At 41.4% G+C, this 27,098-nt stretch overlaps 2 protein-coding genes across 2 annotated transcripts in view; one reads left to right on the top strand and one right to left on the bottom strand.

Annotated features, from left to right (window-relative positions):
* Positions 1-24,058, top strand: part of Ryr3 (ryanodine receptor 3) — a 359,038-nt gene extending 334,980 nt beyond the window's left edge. The window contains exons 88-104 of the mRNA XM_076849384.2: positions 316-397; positions 1,029-2,359; positions 4,184-4,242; positions 5,187-5,358; positions 6,492-6,578; positions 7,796-7,996; positions 11,408-11,538; positions 15,282-15,324; positions 15,849-15,976; positions 16,325-16,385; positions 16,700-16,846; positions 18,324-18,458; positions 20,224-20,380; positions 21,060-21,124; positions 21,487-21,587; positions 23,131-23,182; positions 23,963-24,058. Coding sequence (XP_076705499.2) covers positions 316-397; positions 1,029-2,359; positions 4,184-4,242; positions 5,187-5,358; positions 6,492-6,578; positions 7,796-7,996; positions 11,408-11,538; positions 15,282-15,324; positions 15,849-15,976; positions 16,325-16,385; positions 16,700-16,846; positions 18,324-18,458; positions 20,224-20,380; positions 21,060-21,124; positions 21,487-21,587; positions 23,131-23,182; positions 23,963-24,058 — 3,048 coding nt within the window. The remainder of the gene's footprint in view (positions 1-315; positions 398-1,028; positions 2,360-4,183; positions 4,243-5,186; positions 5,359-6,491; positions 6,579-7,795; positions 7,997-11,407; positions 11,539-15,281; positions 15,325-15,848; positions 15,977-16,324; positions 16,386-16,699; positions 16,847-18,323; positions 18,459-20,223; positions 20,381-21,059; positions 21,125-21,486; positions 21,588-23,130; positions 23,183-23,962) is intronic.
* Positions 24,059-24,982: 924 nt separating this feature from the next.
* Positions 24,983-27,098, bottom strand: part of Aven (apoptosis and caspase activation inhibitor) — a 167,769-nt gene continuing 165,653 nt past the window's right edge. Inside the window, exons 5-6 of the mRNA XM_076848460.2 lie at positions 26,217-26,577; positions 24,983-25,421 (exon numbers count right to left, since the gene is read on the bottom strand). Of these exons, the coding sequence (XP_076704575.2) occupies positions 25,306-25,421; positions 26,217-26,577 (477 nt within the window). The 3' untranslated portion in view covers positions 24,983-25,305. The remainder of the gene's footprint in view (positions 25,422-26,216; positions 26,578-27,098) is intronic.

The raw sequence follows: 27,098 nt of genomic DNA, 5'->3' as shown, positions 1-27,098 counted from the left end.
ACTACTAGAGAAACCTAAAGGCTCTCTGGTGGATTGGGTTGTTCAGTAGTGTTGGACAACGATGTATGTCTCTCTGCCACATTGTACTAATAAAAGGAGAAATGCAAAGGACGCTGATGGACGAGTCCTGCTATGAGTCTCCTGATGCCTCAGACAGTGGAGGATAAGACATCCTCGTTCGCAGTGAGAAGGGAACTCATTCCTAACCTTGATGCTGCCTTCACCGACCTTTCCAGAGCAGGCTCTTCTTGCTCACTGCCTGGTACTTTGCTGAGGGATCAGATAGCTCAGGGGTATCTCCTGTTTCTGTTCTAGGATTCCAGTCAGATCGAGCTGCTGAAGGAACTCTTGGATCTCCTTCAGGACATGGTGGTGATGCTTCTGTCCCTCCTGGAAGGTTGGGCTGTTTGGTATAACTAGGCATTCACACGACTGTAATTGCCTGAGCACTAACCTGACTAATCACTCAGATGATCCTTCTGGCAGGTCACTGATGCTATATGAGATTGATTAGAATGCTAAATTTTTAGAGAGAAAAAAAATGAGTGAGGGGCATATGGTCTGATGGACAAAGCCTGAAGCCAACTCATTTTATATCAATAGGAAAGCCAGAATGAACTGGGGAAAACCTCCAAGCTTTGCTCTTCCCTATCCTCTCCCTTTCCCCATTGCTTTTCAATACATCTGGCTGCCAGTGTGTATGCCAGCAATCTGGGGGGCACCCTCAAAGGCCTAAGGGGATAGGAGGGACCCCAGTATTCTGATAATGAAACCACTTTCTGGGCCCCAGGTCAAAAAAAAAAAAAAGGCCATGGTGTGGCCATCTTCTTCCCTTTGTTTCTTCTCCCTTGTCTCCTAGTGGTGTAGTTTTTATGGCTTGCTGCTCCCTCCAACCCATTTTCCAAATCATCATGGTCAGAAAAGAGCTGATTTGGCACATAAGTCCTCTAAAAGTAGCTACCTGACCAGTTGTATGATGGCTCGGGTTTATTTATATATTTGTATGTCTTTTTGAACCTGCCTCACAGGGAATGTGGTAAATGGAACTATTGGCAAGCAGATGGTTGACACACTGGTAGAATCATCTACTAATGTAGAAATGATCTTGAAATTCTTTGACATGTTCTTGAAACTTAAAGACTTAACCAGCTCAGACACCTTCAAAGAATATGACCCAGATGGTAAAGGGATTATCTCCAAAAAAGAATTCCAGAAGGCCATGGAAGGGCAAAAGCAATATACACAGTCAGAGATTGACTTTCTCCTTTCATGTGCAGAAGCTGACGAGAATGACATGTTTAACTACATTGATTTTGTAGACCGGTTCCATGAGCCAGCCAAAGACATAGGGTTTAATGTGGCTGTGTTATTAACAAATCTTTCTGAGCACATGCCAAATGATTCTCGCCTGAAGTGTCTGTTGGACCCGGCAGAAAGTGTGCTAAATTACTTTGAGCCATACCTAGGACGAATTGAGATCATGGGTGGGGCCAAGAAAATTGAGCGTGTTTATTTTGAAATCAGCGAATCCAGTCGAACTCAGTGGGAGAAGCCTCAGGTGAAGGAATCTAAGCGACAGTTCATTTTTGATGTTGTCAATGAAGGTGGGGAGCAAGAAAAGATGGAGTTGTTTGTGAACTTCTGTGAGGATACCATTTTTGAAATGCAGTTAGCATCTCAGATCTCTGAATCCGATTCAGCTGACAGGCCAGAAGAGGAGGAGGAAGAAGACGAAGATTCTCCTTATGTGTTAGAAATTGAGGGTGAGGAGGAGGAGGACAGGTCTTTTGAGTCTTCCTCTGCATTTGCCATGGCCTGTGCCTCAGCAAAGAGAAATGTTGCCAACTTCCTGAAGAAGGCAACCGTGAAGAACCTCAAGAAGCAGTACAGAAATGTGAAAAAGATGACTGCCAAGGAACTGGTGAAGGTGTTCTTCTCTTTTTTCTGGATGTTGTTCGTGGGATTGTTCCAACTGTTCTTCACCGTATTGGGAGGAATCTTCCAGATCCTCTGGAACACAGTATTTGGAGGGGGCCTAGTAGAAGGGGCAAAGAACATCAGAGTGACCAAGATCTTGGGTGACATGCCAGACCCAACTCAATTTGGTATCCATGATGATGCTGTAGAGGCTGAGAAGGTGGAAGTAACTGAGCCTGGTATCCCAACCGAACTAGTACACTTTGTCAAGGGCGAGAAGGGAGATGCAGACATCATGTCAGACCTCTTTGGATTGCACCCAAAGAAAGAAGGTGGCTTAAAGCATGGGCCTGAAGTAGGTTTGGGGGACCTGTCCGAAATTATTGGCAAAGATGAACCCCCAACGTTAGAGAGTACTGTACGGAAGAAAAGGAAAGCACAGGTGAGCATAATCTGTTTTTATCATCTTTATCCCCACAAAAAAGACTCATCTTGCAATCAGTACTGACACTCTTTGCCCAGGAGCTAACAGTGAATTAGACACTGGCTCTGCTAGTTACCCTGATCTTATAATTCCAATTCTGCAGCATCTGGGGATATCTAGACTTCGATACTGTTTCAGTGTTTAGTGGCTGGGCAGATTGTGGTTTATATTGTTGAGTTCTGACATGATGGCCTGGGACTTCACCTAGCTTCAGATTTTTGTTCAAAGGTGCACAGGTTCATTCAGTGAACTAAAAGAATAGAAAACCAACTACAATGTAGGAGGAGACTTTTCTTCTGTGACAATACTTCTGCAGTGTCTTCAAAAGTATAGATGATATCATATGACTTAGCATAGCCTCCCAATGAAGCTAACCACATTTAGGACCCATTTATCCTTGTAATGCACCCACTATCCAGGTAGCACTTGGGCCATTCAAGCAGATGAAGCAAATAAGATGGCAGAGACCATTGGCCATGGGAGATTCTGGGTGTCTCTCTCTTTTGTAGCACCCAATGCACAGTGTTATTCTAACATCAAAGACAGTAGAAAGTGTGAAGAAATCAGAGCCCAAAGACTACTTTTATTCATCATTCCATTCTTATTTATTAAAAATATAATATGTACTTATCACTCTTTTAGGTTCTAAGAATGTAGTGGTAAATGAAAAGTGCATTGTCCCTGAGGTTTAGTGAAGAAGACAGACATTGGATAAGTCATTGCAAGCATGAAGTATGCTAGGAAAGAGAAATATCAGGGACTGGAAATGTGTAGGAGAAAACACCTGGGGCAGACAGTCAGGGGTGAAGTCAGCAGAATTGTAGGAATTCATTCATTCTGCTTTGCTCCCTTATGAAGCTCATAACATAAAATGGTTTGAAACATAATAGAAACTCATTCAGGGACTATATGTGCCAGGTTGTTTTCTAGGATATGGGGATACTTTGGTTAATAACAGAGAAACATTTTTGCTTTCATGGAGCTTAAGCTTCTTCTAATAGGAGAAAACAGATAAATAAGATAATTAGCATTTATAATGCATGTTCAGAAAAATGAACAAGCTAATGTGTTATAGAGTGGACTTGGGCCCACTCTAAAAGGGGTAGCCAAGGAGGTTTCTGAAAAGGGGTTGTATAAGCAAACTCCTGAAAGATAACAGGCATATGGGAAGCCAAGACAGCCATACTCCAGGCAGAGGATATGACTGGTGCCAAGGCTCAAGTGCAAAGAAGGATCTGGAATGTTCCAGGAAAGGAAGAAGGTCTGATATTTGGATTTAGGAGTCGGGTCAAGCGGTACAAGATGAGGATGGAGAGAAAGGCCAGGTCTGCTTGACTGTATTCTAAGTGCAGTGGTCATCAGTCAGAGGGACTGGGGTAGTGATAAGAGGACTGAAGACAAGGCAGGAAGCCTGTCAGATGGAAGCCGGCTCTGAATTTGACTTGGCTCCACTGTTTCCCGTGTCTTACCCCATGGGGCAGCGGGACTGCTGCCGTGGGGGCCCTCACAAGGTCTGAGCACAAATTTTCTGCTTGAGTCTAAGGAATAATAATACAAGGACAATTGAGTTTTAAAGTTTGATATCTATTTTTTTTTTGGCATCTCTCCAGAGTAGCTTGATATATAACTTGATATATATTATATTCTGTGATCCTGAGAGAAGCTGAAACAGGAAGAGAAAAAGACTCTGGGACTTGTAACCAAGAAGAAAATGGCCAATGACATGGATCATCATGAACTCACTTCTTAAGGAACCCTTGATTGATTGTTATTTTTATCTAGGCAGCAGAGATGAAGGCAGCATGTGAAGCAGAAGGAAAAGTAGAATCAGAGAAGGCAGAGTAAGTTCTCAGTAGCATGGACTGCTCTTATTGCTGTGGCAGATAATTCCTTTGTTTCTGATTTTTTTTCCTCCACATATTTTTATTGGTGCATTATAGTTATACTTAATGGTGGAATTTGTTGTTATGTATTAGTACATGCACACAATATAACAATATAATTTGGCCAATATCACTCCCAGCACTTCCCCCCTCCCTCGCCCTTCCCACCTCTGTTCCCTTTCCTCTGTTTTACTGATCTCCCTTTGCTTTTCATGCGATCACCTCCCACCTTTCTCCACCTTTTTTTTTTTCCTTTTGGCAGATACTTCTTGATAGCATCTACTACTCTATTGCTATGGTAAATAGAAAACCTGATTTCTTTAATACAAGCAATAGATATTCTGCAAGCTCTGGCTTATTTCTTTTCACCTCAGCTCTATAATGCATACATACATTCTATTTATCTTATTAACTTTATAGTTCCAATAGGATGCTGGATTTTCACTGTTTCACCGAACACATTATCAAACCCTACACTTAGTAACTTCATATACTATGGATAATATTTAACATTTATTGAATACCTATATGTCAGGCCTGTGCTAGGCCCTTTTATGCAATATTTTATTTAATTCCTGCCACAATCTTAGAATAATAGGTACTGTTGCTAACTCCCAAGATGGATTTCAAAAGAAAGGGCAAATTTTCTGAAGGAGGAATAAAATTGTTAAGCCTACCTTTAGAAGAAGAGTATATCGCTGATGTGACGGGGATCATCAGAATGGCCACACTCATTAAATAGAGATTCAGTGTCAGCCATGGAGGGTTGTTAAAGATCTGAGGTCTCCACCCTCTAGGAGCAATCCCATTTCCCACTTATCAACCACAATTTCTCTCTAGTCTCTTTCTGGGCTAGATCTGCTTCCCTGCTCTCCAACTGAGTAGGTTTCTCATCCCTGCAGTATGGAAGACGGAGAAAAGGAGGACAAAGCCAAAGAGGAGATGCAAGCCGAGGACCTGTGGGCTGAAGTGACAAAGAAGAAGAAGCGACGCCGTGGTCAGAAGGTTGAGAAGCCCGAAGCCCTAATGGCCAACTTCTTTAAAGGGCTAGAAATCTACCAGACCAAGTTATTGGTAAGCTCTAGCCCCCGTTCTCTTCCTGGGGCGCGGGGGCGGGGGGGGGGGGGTCAGCCCCGGGCAGACCTGAGAGCTACCACTGATTCATTCCACCATTTAGATGATTACACCTTCTCTCCTTTCTCATTCCTGTTCTTTTCCTCTTCTCACTTATCTACCTGTTCCTTTTGAGTTGCAGGAAAAGAAAAATGGGTTATTTGGGAAAAGCCATAGCCTTCTACACCTCTACCCAATCACAGAATATCCCCTGCCCTGTTTTTCCCCCAGGAGAGTGGGAACACTTCTTTCTAGCTGGTCCTTTATGTCTATTAGGTGGGGACTTAGCTCATCCTGGTCTAAAAGTTCAGAAGCAGTTTGATCATTAGGAATTCAGAACGACGTTGCCCCTGTTGGGTGAAGCTCCCACACTGGTCCCTGAATCTTTACTCTTCTACAGGCAATCAAACCTCAATATGGCTTGTAATGTTCTTTCTGTGATAAGTTGCCCTCTGAGGTGCAGTTGCTGGTGGCCAGGATTACATCTTCTCTGGCACTATTAGCAGGGACCCCTTAAAGAGAGACTGGAACCTTACTTTCCCCAACAGCTGCCACTCCAGGCCTCATTTTCTGGGGAAGATGGTGGTGAGATTGGAATAATGCCCGTGAAGGAGGTTCCTGGAGCTATCACTTACAAAGGCACAAGTACTCTGGACCACAGTATGACTGCACTAAGGGGGTGGAGGGAGTAGCAGGGGTCTTCTGTGGGCAAAGATCACTCATAATTTTCAAATCACTTCCTACATGGAGTGATCCTGAAAACACATACAGTACTTGCATAGCAGGTGATCCTCTATTGTGGCATGTTAGGCATTTGGTCCCCTGAGGGATGAGCCAGGACAGGAGGGTTCTTTTGAACATTATTCTAAGCAATTTTTTTAAACCAACATTTCTGGTTCCTCAAATAATTCATGCCACTGTTAAGAAGTGCAGGATTGACCTAAAAGAGTAGTAACCAAAGGTTATCCTAAAAGAATGGTAACCACAGAGTAGTTACCCACATAAATTAACCAGAGCAGATCTCTTGTGTGAGGCAGGAAAGTTCTCTTTCCCTCCCAGAGCTCTTTGATTTCTGCCTGTTCTTCTCTTTGCAGCACTACCTGGCCAGGAATTTCTACAACCTGAGGTTCCTTGCTCTGTTTGTAGCCTTCGCTATCAACTTCATCCTGCTTTTTTATAAGGTGACACTTCATTCAGGGATTACTTGCTAAATATGTTATAAACTAAATGTACTATGTATGTCTGGGGAACTATAACAGAACTCATACTCTTGATGACAGCAAAAATTCTAATATCTAAGGAAGTTTCTAAGATTTTTGAATTCTAAAAAACATATACTAGCAGTGGGAAGAATAGAGACTGCTGGCAAGGGGAGCAAGTTAGGGGACTATTTCAATAGTTCAGACTTGTTGTAGTCATTATTTAACTCAATCTTCAAATATTTATTGAGCTAGACCCTATATTAGGAACTATGGTATATATAAAAATTTAATAACAAATTTAGTTCTTTCCTTGATAAATTATACAGCCATTAGAGTTGGCCCATATCTTAGAACTATTATGAAAGAAGAATTAGCAGGAGTTGAAAAGAAAGGTACCAGTCAAGATAAATGAAGATTTTGAACAATTGGTGAATAGGTCTTGCATATTGTAGGCATGTGATAATTGTTAAGGGAATGAATTACTGATCCTAGATTCTTGGTATAGTCTGTAACTGGCTTTTCTATCTCTTGCCTATCTCCTTTCCTATTTAAAATCACCAATGTAATTTTCATGAAACACTGTTTTATCCACATCAACCTTCTACTTGACAAATTCATGGCTCCCTGTTGCCCACAGAAGGAGAACAGAATTCTATCTTAGGATACATAGCTTGGTTTTAACATACTGATATTGAGGTGACTCCTGGTGGCCATGCAGGTAGAAATAGCCATCAGGCAGTCAGAGTCACAGGACAGAAACCTCAAAGGTGTAGATCTGAGTGTCATTTCTGTTAAGAGTGGAATTGCAGGAAACGTATACATGTGCATGAGCAAGTGTGCATGCCTGTTTGTACTTCTATGCATTGATGTCTCAGCCTCCTCTCAGGCCACCTGATAACCTCTTATGGCCCAGAGGTATAGTATATATAGTAAAACACCCCTACTTTTATTTATTTACTTATTTATTTATTTTGCTTTCTTTTTAAAAAATAGGTTTTATCTCCTTAATTTTTATTTGCAATTATTCAAGATACTGGGAGATTCCTAGTAATGAGTTATCTAAAAGCTTCATTTAGTCAGCAAGTAATGTTGAGTCAGCACTATTTGTACAAGTTATACTAATGACATATTGTAGAGACAGCCCAGTGGCTGAGGCTTCTTCTGATGTTTATAAGTGAGCATGTATCTTGGGTCAGGTCACTGAAGAACCATTAGAGGAAGAAACCGAGGATGTGGCAAACCTGTGGAATTCCTTTAATGATGAGGAAGAGGAAGAAGCGATGGTGTTCTTTGTCCTGCAGGAGAGCACTGGGTATATGGCACCAACACTGCGGGCCCTTGCTGTTGTCCACACCATCATCTCTCTAGTCTGTGTGGTGGGCTATTACTGCCTGAAGGTGAGCTGCCTGTCACTCTTGAGTCTAATCTGACTCCTTTGAGGAAGAAGTGTCATTTCTGAGCCCAGTTGGCCCTTTGTCCTCTAAGACTTTGCTAATAGAGTAAGGATCATGCAGCATCAGCACTGACCTCACTGGGTAGCTACAATGAACCACAGAATCACAGGCTCCACCCTAGGCCTTTTAAATCAGAATCTACCAGGTGATTTGTATGCACACCCAAGTTTGAAAAGTCTTGCGCTGGAGTCCCATTTCAGACGCTTCTTGTTGGACCCATAGCTTTAGAGTCATCAAGGTAAGTCACAGATGAAACTAGTCATGAGAGATTCTTCTGATCTTTGAATTAATGTTTGAATTTTTATAAAGTTACCTTTTTAGGGCTAGGGTAAAGTATTTGCCTAGCTTGCATGAGATCTTGGGTTCCATCCCTAGTACTGAAATATGTTAATTAACTAAAAATATCTTGAATGGCTCTATCCTAATGAGAAGAGATAAGAATAAACCTCAATGATGTGTTACAGTTTTAGTTATGATCTATTGCTACATAACAAATGACCCTAAAACTTAGTGGTTTAAAGAACAACTATTTTATCTCTCCTCACTTGTGGGCTGACTGGGCACATATGAGCCACTCCTCTGCTCCAATGAAGGGGCTGAATCTGCAGCCATCTGGGAGCTCATTTGCATGAGAAAGGCCAAGATGGCACATTGCCCTGCTGGGGAACAGCTGGAAGGCTGGGCTCTGATAATGTAGCCAGAGCCTCTCCTACTTTGAGTAGACTCCCTCCATGTGGTTTCTTCACATGATCTCTCCAGCAGGGTAGCCGGACTTCTTACATGCATAACTTAGGGTTTCCAAACAGAGCACACAAGTGGAAGTGTTAGCCATTAAGATTTAGGCCCAGAGCTATGGCTCAGAGCTAGTTTTGTTTCTATCATATTCTCTTGGTTAAAGCAACTCACATGGCCAGCCCAGATTCATTGTTGCATGGAGTGGCTACACTGGGGCATGCACACCAGGAACCATAGTTCTGGGGCTGTCCTTAGATACTACAGTTAAACCAATCATTCAATTTTTGCTATTCTAAGTTCATTGCTATTTCTATCACAGCATGATTTTTTTCCCTCATTACATTTCTCATGACTTGATTCTCATTACATTTTTCTTAAGTTTCCTTGGCTATACACCAAGCCATCGTGGAGTCCAGGAAATTTATTCCTATCCTCAAGGCCCTTTCTCCCCCTGGTAAACTATAGTATCATGTTGGAAGTCCAGCTACCCTGCTGCAAAGACCATACCCTGGGCCACTAAGGATGCCACTTTATCTATGAAAGCAGGGGCTCCTGAAGTCAGGCTGCCTGGCTGGGACTCACAGATCTGCCAGCTAACTTCCCTAGTCTTCTGTTTCCTTCTCTGTGACAATGAGTATCATTATAACATCTAAAGGTCTGAGGGACTAAGTGAATTAATACGTGAAAGAGTAATCACAATGCTAGATGTGTTAGCTACTGTTTGGTGGTTAGAAATCTAGAGCTAGAGAAATCAAGAAACACTACATAGTGACTAAGAGAAGGACTACTTACAAGGGCATACACACTCCTAGAAGACTAGAGGGGAATATGTAGAGTCATTTCAAAGCAGAAATTAGTCAGAATGCTCCTATCTAGATCTAGATTGCTTAGATCTAGAGTAAGAATAAATTTCTCTTATCCCACACCAACCATTCATTCATTAACTAACAGCCCTCATTGGCTCCTCACCCCAGTAACCCTATCATTAGGCTTTGCCACCTCCCTAACATTTGTCTTCCTAAGTGCCCTTTGTTGCTTCCAAAAGGAAGAGTTTACTCTCTATAAATTGTTATGTAAAGTTTGTCCTTTTGTTTTGGAAATAAAGGGAGGGGGCACCTGCAGAAGTTTAGAGAATTAAAGTTCTGAACTTAAAATCTCAGGGTTGTCCCAAACGCTTGAGAAGCCCAGGATCAAATTTTTTTTCCCACTAGAGCAGCTCTGGCTATTTTGACTATTTCTTGGGATTTCAGCAGTATTCTCTGACCTCACTAACTCTGTCCCTTATTTGAAGTACGTATACTTTAGTTAAGGCCAGTGAATTACTCTCCTATTCCTTTTTGGGTTTCCCCTTGGTGGTAGGACTTTATAGCCATGCTACAATATCTAGTTTAAAACTGAAGTTATAATATGGTATTCCTCCTTACCCATAGTTTCAGTTACCCTCAGTCAAGTGTGGTCCAAAAATATTAAATGGAAAATTCCAGAAATAACCAACTCATAAGTTTCAAACTGTATGCCATTCTGAGTAATATGATGAAATCTCACATAATCCCACTGTGTCCCATGAAATATGAATCCTCCCTTTGTCCAGTGTATCCACACTGTATATATTACCTACCTGTTAGTCACCAGTAGCCCTTTCAATGATCAGATTGACTCTCAAGACATCACATTGCTTATGTTCAAATAACCCTTATTTTACTTAATACTGACCCTATAATGCAAGAGTAAATATGCTGGCAATTCAGGTATGTCAAAGAGAAGCCATGAAGTTTTTATTTTAAGTGAAAAGGTGACAGTTCTCCACAAAAAAAAAAAAAAAAAAAAAAAAAAAAAAAAAAAAAAGCCCTGAAATAAATTCTGAGACTGCTTAGATCTAGAGTAAGAACAAATTTCTATTCATTAAAGTGTGAAGAAGAAAAAAGAAATGTGTTAGTTTTGCTGCTGTCATATATCAAACTGCAAAAATTATAGCCACAATGTAATAAGTACTTCAGATTAAAAAACAGGTATTAAATTTGTGTTTATACATATAGGAAAAGACATAGGATATACAGAGTGTGGTTCCAGGCTTTCCCTGGGGGTCTTAGAATGTATCCCCTGCAGATAAGGAGAACTGTGGGGAACGATAGGAAGAAACATGTGTTCTACTACCTGGCAGGAGCTCTTTATAGAAAGAAAACTTCTATATTAAAGGCATAAGATGAATATGACCCTAGCCATTGAAGGGCGTTGGAACACATCAACATATTTCTGTGACTGACCAATCTATTCTAGAATAGTTTGTTGTCCTTTCTAAGTCTTGGTTCGCTTCCAAGTCTAGGAGTCTTATTCCTGGGTCTCATCTAAAAATTACCTTCTCACTAGGATGGGCAGAAATGTCCAGTTTGTATTATCAATTATTTAACTGAAACCTTAAAGAGTGGCCCAAATTAGATTAGCTTTTGGAGGGGCAATTAGAGTAGTGAAAGGACTGAGACTTGGCTTTTGTCAAGGTGCCGTAAGAAACCCAGCATCAATTTAGTGCCCTGAAGTTGGAAGGTTAATTTTGTGATGAATGTCTGGGAGCAGGTGCTTTTAATCATAAAACCTTCTCTAATGACTCTCCCCGACTCCCAGGTCCCTTTGGTGGTATTCAAAAGGGAAAAAGAAATTGCCAGAAAGCTGGAGTTTGATGGTTTGTATATTACTGAACAACCATCTGAAGATGACATCAAGGGGCAGTGGGACCGCTTGGTAATCAACACACCGTAAGTGTCCTTCCACCCCCACTCCCAGAGCAATACAAATCTCTGTTGTAAATCTAATGCTTCGCCAACCTTTGAGACTGATTAACATAAGCCTGACTTTGGTTTCTGGGACTTCTGCCTTGCCTATTCAAAAAAGTAGCCTACTTCCCCTCAAACACTGGTGTATATCTCTGTAAATTTAATGAGAGAAGAGATTATCAGGAGGTACTGAGCTTGTTTGATTAATATTGGATTAATCTGGTATCAAACTAGGTTTCCACATTTGAGTCATATACTTCCAAGACTTAACTGGACAAGGATCTGGAGATCCAGCTGAGCTTCTCCAGAGCCCCCCAGTGACTGGGCTGTCCTGTGATGTATCCTCTCTGAAATCTCTTTAAACTGACAGCTGTTTGGTAACAGACTTCCTCCCTGCATAGTATTGCGGGGCAGTTCAAACAGGCCATCTGAGGAGGTCTGCAGAGGCGAGCCTTGCTTCCTGGTGTGCACATGGTACTGTAATGGGGAGAGCACTGATTCTTGAAGCAGACATCAGCTCTACAATTTAGAGGACTATGAGCTTGGGCAAGGTAATCAAGTCTTCTAAACCTCAGTTTCCTCTTCAGCAATAGAGGAATTGAGGATACCACCTCCTACAGTCTTGGGAGGATTAATGAACACATGTCAAATGCTTGGTACAGGCATCAAACTGTTTTCTACCTGTTCAAAAAAACAGCCATCACAATAGCAAATGGCATGCTCGAATGCCAGTACATTCCGTTATGAAAAGGAGAGTTGCAAGATAAATTATTGTCGTGAAAGTAAACAGAGGTGACTGCTGGAACTCTTAGCCCTGCCAATTAAAATATTAAGATATGCTTAAATATTTGGAAACATAACCCTGACCCCAGGGGAAGAAAACTGCTCCTCATCTAAAGACAATCAAGCAAATTGAGAGGTGGGTGTCTAAAGGTAAAATGGTCTCTACAAAGGGAAGGCTATTTTCTTAGAAAAACTTAAAAACTGAGCAGTGCAAATCTGAAGTCTGTCCCTGCCTGCAGATCCTTGCCAGTCTAAGTGTTATTTCTGATCCTTTGTCATTGCATTTCAGAAGTGTTATACTATTAATTTTTAAGTAAGCTTTCTATACTTCTTAGTAATGTGTAAGTCTGTGGTACAAGGTGATATGGCTTTAATATCTCAGTAAAAGTGCAGTCCAGTTTCTAGAAATTATTTTAATGAGACAAGTATACCAAAATTTCCCAACAAGGATATTTTTCAAGTGGCTTAAGTACTCAGAATAATGCATGCTTTAAATTTTTTAGAGTGACTTTTTTTTTAACAAAAATGTCATAGTACATGATACTTTTTTCAATTAACTAATTTTAAAAAGGTTCTCCTTAAAATATAAGCAATTTTAATTGATATTTATACTTATTGGTGGGGTATAGTGTTATAATTTGATACATGTATACAATCTATACTGATCAAATCAGTAATTAATGTCCTTCAAACTTTTCCCTAGTTCTTTTGAAATGTGTAATTGACTGTGGACTAAGGTTGGCCCCATTGTGCTATATAACATTAGTTCCGTCACCCCAGCACAGACATCCTGTTGCACTCTATTACACGTTATCCACCCTGGGCTGGCTTGCTTTATTTTTATATTGTTAAACACATATAAGGACATGTAAATGTGCATTTAAATGAGTTCCAAAGTTGAAAAAAAATAGAATATTGCTGAAAGCTTGAAAGCCTGTTTTCGTCCCTGAAAACTCCCTTTCTAATATCCAGTACTAGTTAATGAAGTTGATTCTTACATTCACTCACCTGCTTTATAGTGTTCACTTAGGTATTTGTCTTTAAATGTACTGCTTTAATTCTCTTGAACTTTATATAAATGGAATCATACTACTATACAAATTATACTATCACTTGAATCTTCTGTTCAGCATTATGTTCGTGGAGCTCACTACATTAACGTGTGTAGCTGTTTATTTCCAACATGTAAGTGTATGATTTGTGTATCTGGCAGTGCATGTTTCGATTATTTCCAGTTTGTGGATCTTAGAAACAGTGCTACAATGACATTCCTATATCTGAAGCACAAGTCCAAGCGTTTCCCTGTAGGATAGAACCAGGTAGGGAATTTGCTAAATACTAGGATATGTGAAATGTTTATTCTAATGTACATTCTAAATGGTACTTATCAAGAGGGTTTTGTTTTCAGCAGGGATTGAACCCAGGGTAACCACTGAGCTGTATCCCCGCCCTTTGTATTTTCTATAATGAGGACAGGGTCTCATGAGAGCCTCGTTAAATTGCTGAGGCTGGCCTCAGCCTCCTGAGTCATTGAGATTACAGGTGTGTGCCACAGTAACTGGCTATATCAAGAGTTTCTACTACTTCTCTTCCTCTTTGCCAGCCCTTATTGTTGTAAGATAACTTTGCTGATCTGGTAGGTGTGTACATTTCCCTGATTACAAAAGGGGATGAACATCTTATATTTTTTTCCATTCATATGCAAATACATTATTCATGCATTTCCCTTCTGAAAGTCTATTTTTTAAGGAATGTTATAAAGTAAAAATATGTTCTACCTTCAAGGCATAAGAAATTCAAAATGCTCAGACCAAGGAAGAATTGTATCAGTCTATTTGTATAAGGGATTTAACAGAAAGGAGGTATTGGTGTGGCTTAATTTCTACGTATTTTATTTTAGATTTTAAGTACAATGCATGGGGGGAAATAGAATAGTTTTGGTCAACATACCTGAAGGTGGCAGTTCTTTCTTGACTCTAACAATAAGAAACTATTTACAGCAGAGCTGGTACAAACTACAGGCAGAAGGAAGATCTCCTCTCTGGGGAGGCTGGGGATGGTACAAAACAAGGAACCACTTCTATAGGAGACAGGGACTACCAGACTTGTGTGGGAATGGAAAATAGAGTAGAAGTGCACACTTGTTAAGAAAAACTGTATATAAATTAACCAAAGGCAAGTCCCAGTCTGGAAACCACAAAACTAGGGACCTTGTCTATATATTCCATCACATCCTGCATCCCTACTACCTACCCTTTTCTGACACAGCAACTCATTGAATGGAACACATGTTTCCTACTAGGTTTTAGTTCTGGTTTATACTAGGATCAAGGAGACAAGATCAAGAAACATTATCTGCCGGGCCCAATGGTGCATGCCTGTAATTCCAGTGACTCAGGAGGCGGGGAAGGAGGATCACAAATTAGGGCCTCAATCAGTTTCTGAGGCTGGCCATGGTCTCAAAATCAGAAATACACAGGGCTGGAAATGGAGCTCAGTGACAGAGCACACTAGTTTAAATCCCCCCAGTACACCGAGGAGTGGGGAGAAAAATAGGTATGTAGACTTCTGCCTGCAGGGAACAGTAGTGGTGGTACAGGAGACATTCTGGGGCTCAGAGGGAACCAGGGATGCATGGGTGGGCAGCCAGGAACCTGGGAGCAACAGGGCCAGGTGTGCGTGCTGGGAAAGTTTTTTAAAAATGCCTTGGTTTTAATCACAATTGTGAAATAGAAAATGGAGAGCAGCTTTCCAAGCACTTCAGAAGTCAATACAGATTAGTGGAATCATAAATCAGGAGATCTATGATGACTCTAACTTCAATCACCTTGGATTCTTCAGTGAGCAGGACGGAAATAAAAAGATCACAGGCCCAGACTGGTGAGTTTCTTGATGTATCTGCCTTGATGTTAAGAATCTGCCTTTTTCATTTTGTTTTTCAGATCTTTTCCTAATAACTACTGGGACAAGTTTGTGAAGAGAAAGGTATGCCTTTTCAATGGGGACAAAGTCCATGATGATTATAAAGAAATGTAGTATGTTAAGTTCTCTATATATACACACATGAATAAACATAGTGTTAGTTTTAAGATGGCATCTCAAGAATAAGTCACAGGACGGATTGTAGGTGTTTGGCTTCTCATACTTATCTGCTTTAAATAGTTCCCTTCCCCCCTCCAAATTAAGACTTTTCTCTCCCCTTTAAAAAGATGCCAGATGCAATGGCACACATCTGTAAGTCCAGTGGCTTGGGAGGCTGAAATAGGAGGATCTTAATTTGAGGTCAATCTCAGCAATTTAGCAATACCCCAAGCAACTTAGTGAGATCCTATCTCAAAATTTTAAAAGTAATTCAAAGGGCTGGGGCTATAGCTCCATGGTAAAGTACCCCTGGGCTAAATCCACCCCTTGGAAGAACTCAAAATGCAGCAAAGTTCAGAAGATGGGGAGCTAGAGAAAACCTGGAGGGGGGCCTGCAGCCCCAGCTCACCTAGCTTTCTCTGCTTTAGGTGATCAACAAGTATGGAGATCTCTACGGGGCAGAGCGCATCGCTGAACTCCTGGGTTTGGACAAAAATGCCCTTGACTTTAGCCCAGTGGAAGAGACCAAAGCAGAGGCAGCTTCTCTGGTATCCTGGTAAAGAGCTTAGGTGTTAAAATCCAAAATGGTTCAATAGAGCCTTTGTGTTTGCATTCCTCTCCAGTGTGCTGGAGGGAAAACTGCAACCATTCTTTGTTCTCCCAGGCTCTGACCTAAGTTCTAATGTTCTGGGAGAGCACTGTTTTAAAAAATGAGACCAAGCAGTTTTTATACCCAATAGAGCTTCAAGAGAAAGACCAATTAAGATTTCAGGATATATGACTCAACCATTCTGTCTCTAGGGAACCCATATTACTTGATGAAGTTCAGAGCTGTATTTAGGTTATTAAACACTTAACTAAATCTTGACATTCTAACGTTATGAAATTATTTGCTCCTCTTTAGGCTGAGTTCCATCGACATGAAGTACCATATCTGGAAACTGGGGGTTGTTTTTACAGACAATGTAAGTATCACACCTGGAAAAGCAAGATTCTTTGCCCCAGGTTCAGAGATGTCTTTGGATACCTCAAGGGAAAAGCTATGAACCATCCTGCCCAGAAAGGGTCAGGAACTGACAGCCTCAGAGGTGCCAGGGGACTCTTCCTGGTACAACAGTGAGGGCAGCTGGGGCTTCCCTGAAGTCATTGGGCTTATAGTACTATAGCACTGTGATCCCCTCTATCCTCACTGTCATCTTAAATGAGGGAGTGGAGGGTGGGGGACAGCTTAATGAGCATACCAAGCAGTACAAATGCTAATTTTCTTTCATTTCCACAGTCCTTTCTCTACCTTGCCTGGTACACCACCATGTCAGTCCTGGGTCACTACAACAACTTCTTCTTTGCTGCTCATCTATTGGATATTGCAATGGGCTTCAAGACCTTGAGGACTATTCTGTCATCTGTAACCCACAATGGCAAACAGGTATTGGGTTTATACTGATTTGGAACAGAATGGATAGAAAAAAAAAAAATAATAACAAGTAGTACACAGTATGTGACAGGAAGAAATGTGTGATAGCACACAACGCACCTTTGTTGGCCAAATACTTGAACTACCTTTACAAAATGCGAGAGGCACAAGACCTTGATTTAGGAGACTCTTTACACTTAAAGCAAGGTAATGGATGGAAATATCAGAATTTATTGGTGTTGAAATGATTTTTTTAGGCTTTGATATATTCCCTGGGAGTTAGAACCCTCCCCGCAAAGCTATCTATATATGCCTACTTGCTGCTTTTGATATGTCTGTATATTTGTTCTTAATTAGGGATACATCTCTCTACATATATATAGTATGCATATGTATATATATGGTTCATCTGAGAATTGAACAGACTGAAAATAGCCATATTAAAGTCATGCAAGGGCTTCTTGTCTACAGATTCAAATTGTTTAACAGTTAAGAACAATTAATTATGCATGAGACATACCTTCTCACATCTGTAAATTCTGGTATAGTAGAGGAAGGAAATCAAAATCACCATGCTTGTGCCAAGTCACAGGTACTGTGATAGTCTCACAACTATCTTATAAGGTTGATCTTATGGTCACTTTACCAATAAGAGAATTAAGGCTCAGAGGCTATATTTTACCCAAGACCGTATAGCCATAGTCATGGCTATGTGGCTCAGTGGCTGAGCTTGGACTTCGTACCATAGAAAAGTGAAGGGCTCAATCTAAGTTCCTTTTTTCTAAACCAACTACTTTCTGTGAGGTCTGCAGTACAGAGTTCGACTCTTTACACCTCAAGAGGCTGCTGAGCACATCTGTTTTGGTCTTTCTATTGGTGCTCGTGCCCATTCCCTTTAGCGTAACTCCTTGAAGGCAAAGATTTGATCTTGTTCATCCTCCTATCTCCAGCTCAGTCTTAGGCCCTGGTAGAGGCCCCTAATCCGCATTCATGTGGCTGAACCCTTAGATCCTAGGGATGCCATAAAAGAATTACAGATCAACGACAGAACTTTGTCTCCAGGTTCTGGAGGCTGGAAGTCTAATATCAAGAAGCTAACAGGGTTGGTTCCCCCTCAGGCCTCGTTCCTTAGCTTGTGGACAGCTGCCCCCGGCTGCAATTTCACACTTGTCCCTGTGTGTGCACATGTCTGTGCCCCCTTTCCACCCTCTTGGCCTCTTTATAACTAAATAACCTCTTCAAAGGCTCTATCTCCAAATTCAGTTGTATCCCCAGGTATGGACAGTTATGGGGAAGAGAACTCAACACCTAATTATTGTTCTCCCACTAAGCCTCTTCCCTGGGGTCGGTCTTTCCTTCCGTACATAGAGCATGGCCCCTCCACCTCTCTTCTCCCTGCTGCCTCACGCTTCCTCTGAGCTAGAGTCTCCCATGAAGCTCTGGAGGCAGAGCGCCCCGGCCTTCTCCTCATCTGTCTTCTCCTCTCCAGTTGGTTCTGACTGTTGGTCTCCTGGCTGTGGTGGTTTACCTCTATACCGTGGTGGCTTTCAACTTCTTCCGCAAGTTCTACAACAAAAGTGAAGATGATGATGAGCCTGATATGAAGTGTGATGACATGATGACGGTAAGAGCCTGCGCCGTGCAGTCACATGGGGGCCTGAAGAACTGAGCGCTGTGGAGGCGGGACTAGAAAAGGATGCCCTGTCCAAAAGGGACAAATGTCCTGGGAAGAGAGGAGGGAAACAGCTTTCATTCCCAGGGAATAAGTGTCTTGGAAAGAAAAGCATGCCACAGTGGGGCCACTGTTCATCTCAACTCTCCAAGATAAAGATGAGATAGCCTTGAGACTGGACCTGCACCTAAATTGCATGGAAGTCAAGCTTTGATTCTGGTGCTTGAGAAAGAGGAGCAAAGTCCCCTAGAAACGCATCTGATTCATTCCAACCAGTGGAGTTCTTTCAGAACAGCCACCTAAAGGCTGAAGAACATGACACCAGCAGGAACAAATGGGGGTCCTGAAAGGCCAGGCCCTGGTGGGAGGAACAGCTGAGGGTGACCCACCATCACATACACCATAACCTGATTTCGACAAAAGAACATGTGTCAGGGACAGGTGGTAGTGAACTACCCTGGTCTGTGTGCATTTCTCTATAAAATCAATAACTTTTTTGGCTTAAAACTCTCCTTATGCCCTGAGACGACTGCCCTCATGAGATGGCAATACTGGGCACCAGAGCACAGGAAGTGGTACCCAATTTTCAGCTGCCCTTACTCTGTGAATTTAACCTACCCATTCAGGAGGAAAGATGATGGTGAGCCAATGCCCAAAGGCCTGCACTTGATCAAACATGCAGAAGCAGCAAGTCTTACATGTTGAGAGTCCCTTATCCAAAAGGCAGGGGACCAGAACTGACTTTTTTTTTGGGCGGGGGGGGGGGGCACACCAGGGATTGAAGTTGGGACCACTTTCCCACTGAGCTACATTCCCAAACCCATTTTGTATTTTATTTAGCAACTAGGTCTCACTGAATTGCTTAGCACCTCGCTTTTGCTGAGGCTAGCTTTGAACGCATGATCATCCTGCCTCAGCCTCCCAAGCTGCTGGGATTACAGGCATGCACCACCATGCCAGGCCAGAACTGATTGGTTTGTGAAATATTTTGTATACCTAATGAGACATATCTTGGGGATAGGACCCAAGTCTAAACAGGAAATGCATTTATGTTTCATATAAACCTATAAGCAGTCTGAGGATGATTTTATACCACACTTGTTGTGCCTACATTTTGTTCTGTCATGAGGTCAAGGATGAAATTTTCCATTTGTGGTGTCATGTCAGTACTCAAACTTTTATTTTGGAGCACTCTGGATTTCTGATTAGGGATATTCAACTTTATCTAAGATTCTGCAGAAATCCCTGCCAAGTGTACCAGGAACATAGGAGAAGCAGAAGGCAGCTTTTCTCAAGAGTTTACAGCAAACCTGAACACCAGGATGGCACTCTTAAAATTCATTGAGGGAAAACTATCATCTGGCATATGCCATACTTATAAACTATATTTAAGCCCTCATAAGTACCTTTAATTACTTCTGTTGTATGTATCAAGTAGTTCAAAACTGTTTAACCAAAAAAGGCTGGGAATATAGCTCAGTGGTAGAGTGCTTGCCCAGTATGCACAAGGCTTTGAGTTCAATCCCCAGCAGTGCATTTAAATGTAATATCAATTTTTCTATCATTGTAGATAATAAACTGATCAGATGGTATGAGACAGCAGTTAGCAGCCATGGACACTGCAGAGTCTCTTGGTCAGGGCTGCCACTCTGATCTAATCACACTCATGCAGGAAACTAAAGCTTTTACTTTAATCACCACCATTTTTCTTCCCTAGTGCTACCTTTTCCACATGTATGTGGGAGTGAGAGCAGGGGGCGGCATTGGTGATGAAATTGAAGACCCTGCTGGTGATCCTTATGAAATGTACCGCATTGTCTTTGACATTACCTTTTTCTTCTTCGTCATTGTCATCTTGCTGGCCATCATTCAAGGTATGTTGCCCATTATATTAAGTATGAACAAAATTTAATGAATCGAGTTTTTTTGTGCATCTATGACCTAATTGTTTTATAAAGAAGTTTGTGAATTCATTCACTGGTTAATTTAGTAAATATTTATGGAGCATTTACTCTTTTGAGGCCTTGATTACATAAAGTCAAATTTCACCCAGTCACAAAAAACTTGAAAATCCCGAGCAGACTGCCTACTCTGAATTATAGCCTCATCACTACTTCTTCCTGGAAATCTGTGACTAGTCTTGCCTGGGTCTTTGTCCTCTTGGGATGGGGAAGGAACAGAGAGGAGCTGTGGGAATGTGAAGGGTTTTTAATCATCTTTTGGGGGAGGATAAGTAGTAGTAATATTTGTCAATAACTTGTCAGGAATTGGAAAAAGAAGATTAATTTAGTTTGAGCCATGCTGTGCAATATGCAGGTTTAAGGGCCCAGAAGCAAAGACCCTGGTACACATTCCAGGGCCAAGCACAACAGGAGAAGGAGGGGGTGGTGGAGAGGAGAGTTTCGAGGAGGAAGGAGATGACAGCATCAGCGAGAAATGGTCAGCAGGGAGGCAACACTTTGATAAATGGACTCTGCCACTCCCTCTTATGGCTCGCCTCCCAGGAGCTCACTATGCAGATTAAGATGCTAGGTCTTTGTTTTAAAATTCCAGGTCTTATTATTGATGCTTTTGGAGAACTCAGAGACCAGCAGGAACAAGTACGAGAAGATATGGAGGTAATGCTCTAACTACTCATTCCAACCCTATTTTTATATTCCCATAGCATTTTTTTTTTTTTTTAAGGTCTGGCTATTAGTAGGGTCAGCCCTGGGCAAAACCATAAATGGTTTTATATGCTTGTCTGGTGCCTGTTCTGTGCCCATCTACCACACCTCTGGGCATTTCTCCCCTGTGTACCTTCACACTGCTGCTTCCTCCACTGTCCCATGGTTGGAGTGAGCAGCATCCTCAGCTAACCAGGAGCTAGGCAGATAGCACTGTGCAGTAAATGACTAATAACCAAAAGCACTGAAGAGAACAGCATTGTTCAACAGACCAGCCTTCTTCCTATAACTGCCTTTTCTGTTACTTTTCACAGACTAAATGTTTCATCTGTGGCATTGGCAATGACTACTTTGACACAACTCCTCATGGTTTTGAGACACACACGTTACAAGAGCACAACTTAGCCAACTACTTGTGAGTATTCTTAATTAATCAAAGTGAATTCTACTGTCATATATAACTAATTAAAACAAATTGCTTATTTAAAAAAATACAAGTGAGGGGAAAGGGAATCATTAGGCTTTGTCCATATGCGCTGCATTGCTGTAGGCTGTCCCTGATATACCACAGGCATTCCCAAGCTGTGACAAGACCCCCATCGATTTCTTTTTCCAGTGGAGTTTCCATGCTTTTCAATCCTAAAGAATGTCCATTTTTATTTCCAGTTCTTGTCCAGTGAGTGAGCAGCATCCTCAGTTAACCAGGAGCTAGGCAGAGAACTTCCTAGGCTCCGTGTCTGTACTGTTTCCCTTTACATTCTCCTGTGTACCCCTTACTGAAAGGCCTTCCTCCTCAAAGAGGCCAGTGATCTGTAGCCAATTTTCGGGCCTCATCATCCCATTAATACAACTCCATGAGAGTGGCATAATTCTGGGTGGCTATGTTTTCCCACTGTCGTGTCTGTACAGCAACATCTGGGCAACCCATAGAAACAGTAAATGAATACATGGATTTCTTCAAGAACAAGTTATTTGAGCCTACCATGTAATTATGTGATCTGATAATTGACTTTATAACTGATCATTTTCAAGGACACAAATGCTCTGCTTCCTGACCTTGTTCTTCCCCACTCTGTCCTACTTTTTATTGTTTAGAAAGTCCTAATCTTTCTGTAGGAAGGAACAGGTCCAGCCTTTGGGAAAGTTAGATTGGAATTTCTATTTGTTCCTGTACATTCTCAGAACCTACAAATCAGTGGAGGTGATCAAGAAACATGCCTAAAAGGAAATGAGCACTGGCTTCAAGCTCGCATAGCGGGAGTACAGAAGCTTGTCGGTGGTGTTCCAGGTGGGGGCCTCCCTGCCGAGACTTTTGTGGGATAGACTCCAATTACTTCTGTTTGATCTTCCCACCTAAAATGATGCTTTTTCAATTTAATAAGTGTGCTAGGGGAGCAATGATGATGAAGACACTGGCCCTGCCTTCTTTAGGGAAGGGAAAACTAATGTATCTAGAGCCATCCCTCTAAGCACAGCACCACCCTCAGAAGGATATTCTTTCTTCCTTGCCATCAGCCTTTTCCTGAAGGGCACAAGGTTAGTTCCTTTGGAAATTGTCTCTGAACTTGCGTAATGTGAGCTGAGAGTTCAGCCACAAATCTTCCACATGGATCATGGGTAGAACAAGTGAAACCACACTGGGATTTCCGAGTTGTCCAGTATAAAAAACAAAACTAGATTTCTGGAAGCATGAATGCACGTTAAGGGGATCAAATACTTTCAGCCTTTTTCCTGCCTGACACCCTTGATGCTCACCTATGATTTCAGGTCTACATTTTCATTAGATAAATCAGCTGGTTAAAATTTTATGGTAAGAGGTTGGGCTGCCATTTTACTGTTTAGGATTTTCTTAATGGTGGACAAAACTCTAAGCTCAAAGATTAGGGATGGTAAAGAGGTAGTTGGTAAGTGAACTTTGGTTAAGACGCCTTTTTCTCATCATGTCTTTTTTTCTTCAGGTTCTTTCTGATGTATTTGATTAACAAAGATGAAACAGAGCACACGGGTCAGGTGAGAAATAAAATGCCCTTAAGAACCCTACTCTTCCCTGAGTTTTAAGAGTCAATATCCAAAAAATGACCCCAACTCACTATTCTCTTGCATGCATTTTTTTTTCCATCCCCTATCTGACTTAAGGAAGCCCAAATTCTATGGGGATCCTACCTATTTCCAGAGTCCTCCTGCTGAACACTGACATTTCCTAAACCATTGCTCCTACTGCTTCAGAGCAGAATAACTGGGGGTGGGGAGAACATTAGAGGAAATGAGAAATGGAGTAGGTGGCTGTAACAAAGAGTAGGGGAGTCAGAGAACGACCTTGTGCGGGGGCTGGGAATGTGGAGGTATGCGTGAAAGAGGACAAGTGAGGATACTTTCTGTGACTACGAGAAAAAGAGAATAAGGGATGAAAACGGTTAGTCAATATCCAAACATCAGTGGATTTGTAGGAAAACTACAGCTCCCTCAGTGAAGGAAGACATGGTGGGTACATAGACCTGCGCTCTCAGGCATCTGCCTAAGCCAGCATAGAATGCACCCCTACAAGTGCATTCAGTCTTCCCTCCAATTACAAATGACATGGGACCAGCCCCTCTTGCAAAATTTTTTTGGGGGAAGGGGCAGAGGATGCATTTACCTCCTCCCTGCCACCACTGTGGGCTGGGGTAGAGCAAGAAGAAAGTGCCCTTTTGGCTTCAGGTGTATTTGCAGAAGTCTTCCTAAAGGGAGCAAGAACTGTGTTTTTACTTATGGTGGTGTGAAAAGAAGTACCCTTTGTTCACATTATTTCAGGAATCTTATGTATGGAAGATGTACCAAGAAAGGTGCTGGGATTTCTTCCCCGCTGGCGACTGTTTTCGGAAGCAATATGAAGATCAACTGGGGTGAAAGAGTGATTCTGGATGGTCAACCTCTGGGGAAAATGAAATCCTTTCATAGTTCTGCAACATGTTTGTGACATATTCCACATGCTTCCCTTATGAGAAAGTATTTAAAAATCTGACATTTGGAAATTGATTCATGCCTAATGGACAGACATCGTGATAACCTGTCAAGATGTTAATAACAAGGGATGGTGAGGAATCTAATACGTTTAAGTTTTCTTAGTTCTAAAGCAACTAGTGTGGGGGATGGCAGTACTGCGGAAAAGGTCAGAAGTATCAATTCTTGAACACCTGAATATCATGTGACAGTATCCCACAGTGACTCATGGTCTGAACTACACGAAATTACATTAACTGCAGTCCAACTTTTCCCATGGTATGTGCTAGTGACGATATCCAGAATCAGCCTGAAAAGCTTTAAGCAGTTAATGAAATAGAAAACAAACCAACACTTTGTCGACACTGAAATATCGATTAAGTGCCTTAACAACCTCTTTAGATATAGCTATGCAAGTTTTTTATGTTTGTGTTCCAGAAGGACAGTTCCATTAAATAGTTGTGCTGATCTTCTTACTTTATGAAACTGCACTTGAAGGTTATTCATAATTTTTTTTTTCAGTAACAGCTTGTCACCTGCTGTTATTAGAAGAAAAGTACTGTACTGAGAAAATTCAGAAAAATCTCAATCTTATGCCAAAATTGAGTAATGCTTTATGGTCCCTTGTAAGTAGTGGAGCTGCTAATGTTTAGGTGAATCTCCAATAAAATGAAGTGCCCATTGCAATAAAGTAATACATACCAATCCATGGTTTGGCCTCTTGTACCACTTCTGAATGATTCTATAACCATGCTGGGACTGCTGAGGAAAGGGACATAAGACAACAGCAACTTCACATAACAAAGAAAAAAAAAAAAAAATCCATGGACCAGAGGGTGTTTATTTTGGCCAAATGCATGCCTTTTTGATTGCATGTAAGTGGGCAGCACCTGCTATGCTGTAAACATCAGAGGAAAGAGGCTATAAAATTCTCTGCCCCTAAGGAAATCTATTAGATTACTAAGCCAGAATGCAACTAGCCTCTGATATGTATTATTTCAAATGCTGCCAAATAAAGAGGTAGGCATCAATTGCTGTAAGCATACAGGAACACATGGGGTATACTAAACAACTGAAGGACAGCCTTGTGCCCACCCTGAAGTAGAAGGCAACCAAAATTGCTTCAGGCACTTTTTTCCCCTCCCCCCTTCTCTTTAAGAAATCATGCTGTCCAGCCAGTCTTCCAGTTCTTCCTCGGTAACATTTTTTGATGTACTTGGTTGCTCAGATTCCACGTTCTTTTCTTCAGTCACAGATGGTTTTGCAGGAACTAGGGAAATAAAAGCAGTATTAATAACCTTACATTAGTCCCAGCATTGACGGCTAAAGCTTCCCCAGGGTTTGTTCCAGGCTGTAATTCAGCTCTAATTATTACTTGCCTTATAACAAGGGGAAACATTCTCATTATTTGTTACTCCCAAAGATGATACAATAATTTCCAAGCAAATTAATAAATGGGGGAAAAGATTTGCCTTTATCTTTATTCTGAAGTTAAAAAAAAAAAAAAACTAGTAAAAAGTGAAATCTTTTTTAGACCAATAGCTCTGTCTTTCCATGGTTACAACAATCGTGAAAAATCATTAATGGTTCTCAAATGCAGTATATGGAGGTGGCCTTTACCACATCAGATGGGATACCATCTCAAAGTGTGCACAAATTACTAAGTATTCTTCACTAAAAAGATGAAAATAGCAAGAAAGTATAAAGAGAGTTGGTTTACAAGCCTGTTCAGACAGTCGATTAAAAGGTCTGCTGCTGAAAAGCTGAGGGCTACAAGTATTTTAATGCCTTTCCATAGCACAGGTTCAATTTGCAGCCCCAGGGTTAGTGCTACAGTCAGGCAGGCAGCAGCTTTAGAAGCTCAGTGTATCGAGTGAGAGGAAGGTTGTCAGAAAGGTCAGCTCAGGGGGAAGCAGAGACGTGAGCACAGGAATAGATGTCAGGGACAACGCTGGATCAATGTCAGACACTGAGAGGGCTGTGTACGGATGTGATGCCGGTGGGGCTGTTCTCACAAAAACACCAGAATCTAGAGAAGGGATGGGGAATAAAATATAAAACATACCTTCTTCCTCTTGGGCCATCTGCTCATCTCTCTCAGATTTCATGTCCTGAGATGTCTGGTCTAGTAAGATGTTATCTCTTTCTTTTACAGGTGATTCTAAATTAAGCAACAGATCTAGTTCTTCTTCCAAATGGTCTGCTGCTGACTGTGGTGGGGAAGTGGGTTTCTGAGAACTCCCTGAAGGATCTGGTCGTGGGCTGTCTTTGGCCAGGGACCCAGGGCAGCCAGCAGTGGAAGATCTCAGCTCAGAGAGGGGCCCCCTTCCTCCAAGCCCCAAGGGCCCCTTTAACTGCATGCCTAGTCCCTTGCTGTCATCACTTCTCTTTGGTTTCACCTGAGGAAGCTCTAAAGGAACTGTGGCCTGAAAGAGAAACAGAATAACTGAGTTAAAAAGGCCCATGTCTTTTAATCACTAGCCTGAAAGCTAACAGTGCCATTAATCTATTTGAATTTATACTTAGATCTCTAATGTGACATGAGTATCTGTAAAAGTCACTGAGAAATAATTAGCAAAGCAGATCTGTTCATGGCATTTAAATGCATTAACATAAAGGTACAGAACAAATTCCCCAAGGAGGAAAGAATGACTCTGGGCAATATTATTTAAGTAAAAAAATGTCAGACATGAAAGAAAACGTGATTTCACTATCTTTGTAGGAAATTCAAAATAGGCAAAACTAAATATTAAAAGCCAGGACAGTGGTAATCTTTTGAGCAGAGACTTGAAGAGGAAGTAGATGGTGACTTCCATGGGATAGAACATTCTGATTCTTGATCTGGATACTGATTTCATAGTTCTATGTGTACACTTTTCTGTATATTACACTTAAATGAAAGTTAAACACTTTCCTCATGATTGCAAGGTTACAGTCTAAGGATGAG

Source organism: Callospermophilus lateralis, chromosome 3, assembly GCF_048772815.1.
Source record: "Callospermophilus lateralis isolate mCalLat2 chromosome 3, mCalLat2.hap1, whole genome shotgun sequence".
In the NCBI taxonomy this organism is placed as follows: Eukaryota; Metazoa; Chordata; class Mammalia; order Rodentia; family Sciuridae; genus Callospermophilus; species Callospermophilus lateralis.
Note: the sequence above shows the minus strand (reverse complement) of the source record. Positions and strands in the feature narration are given on the sequence as shown.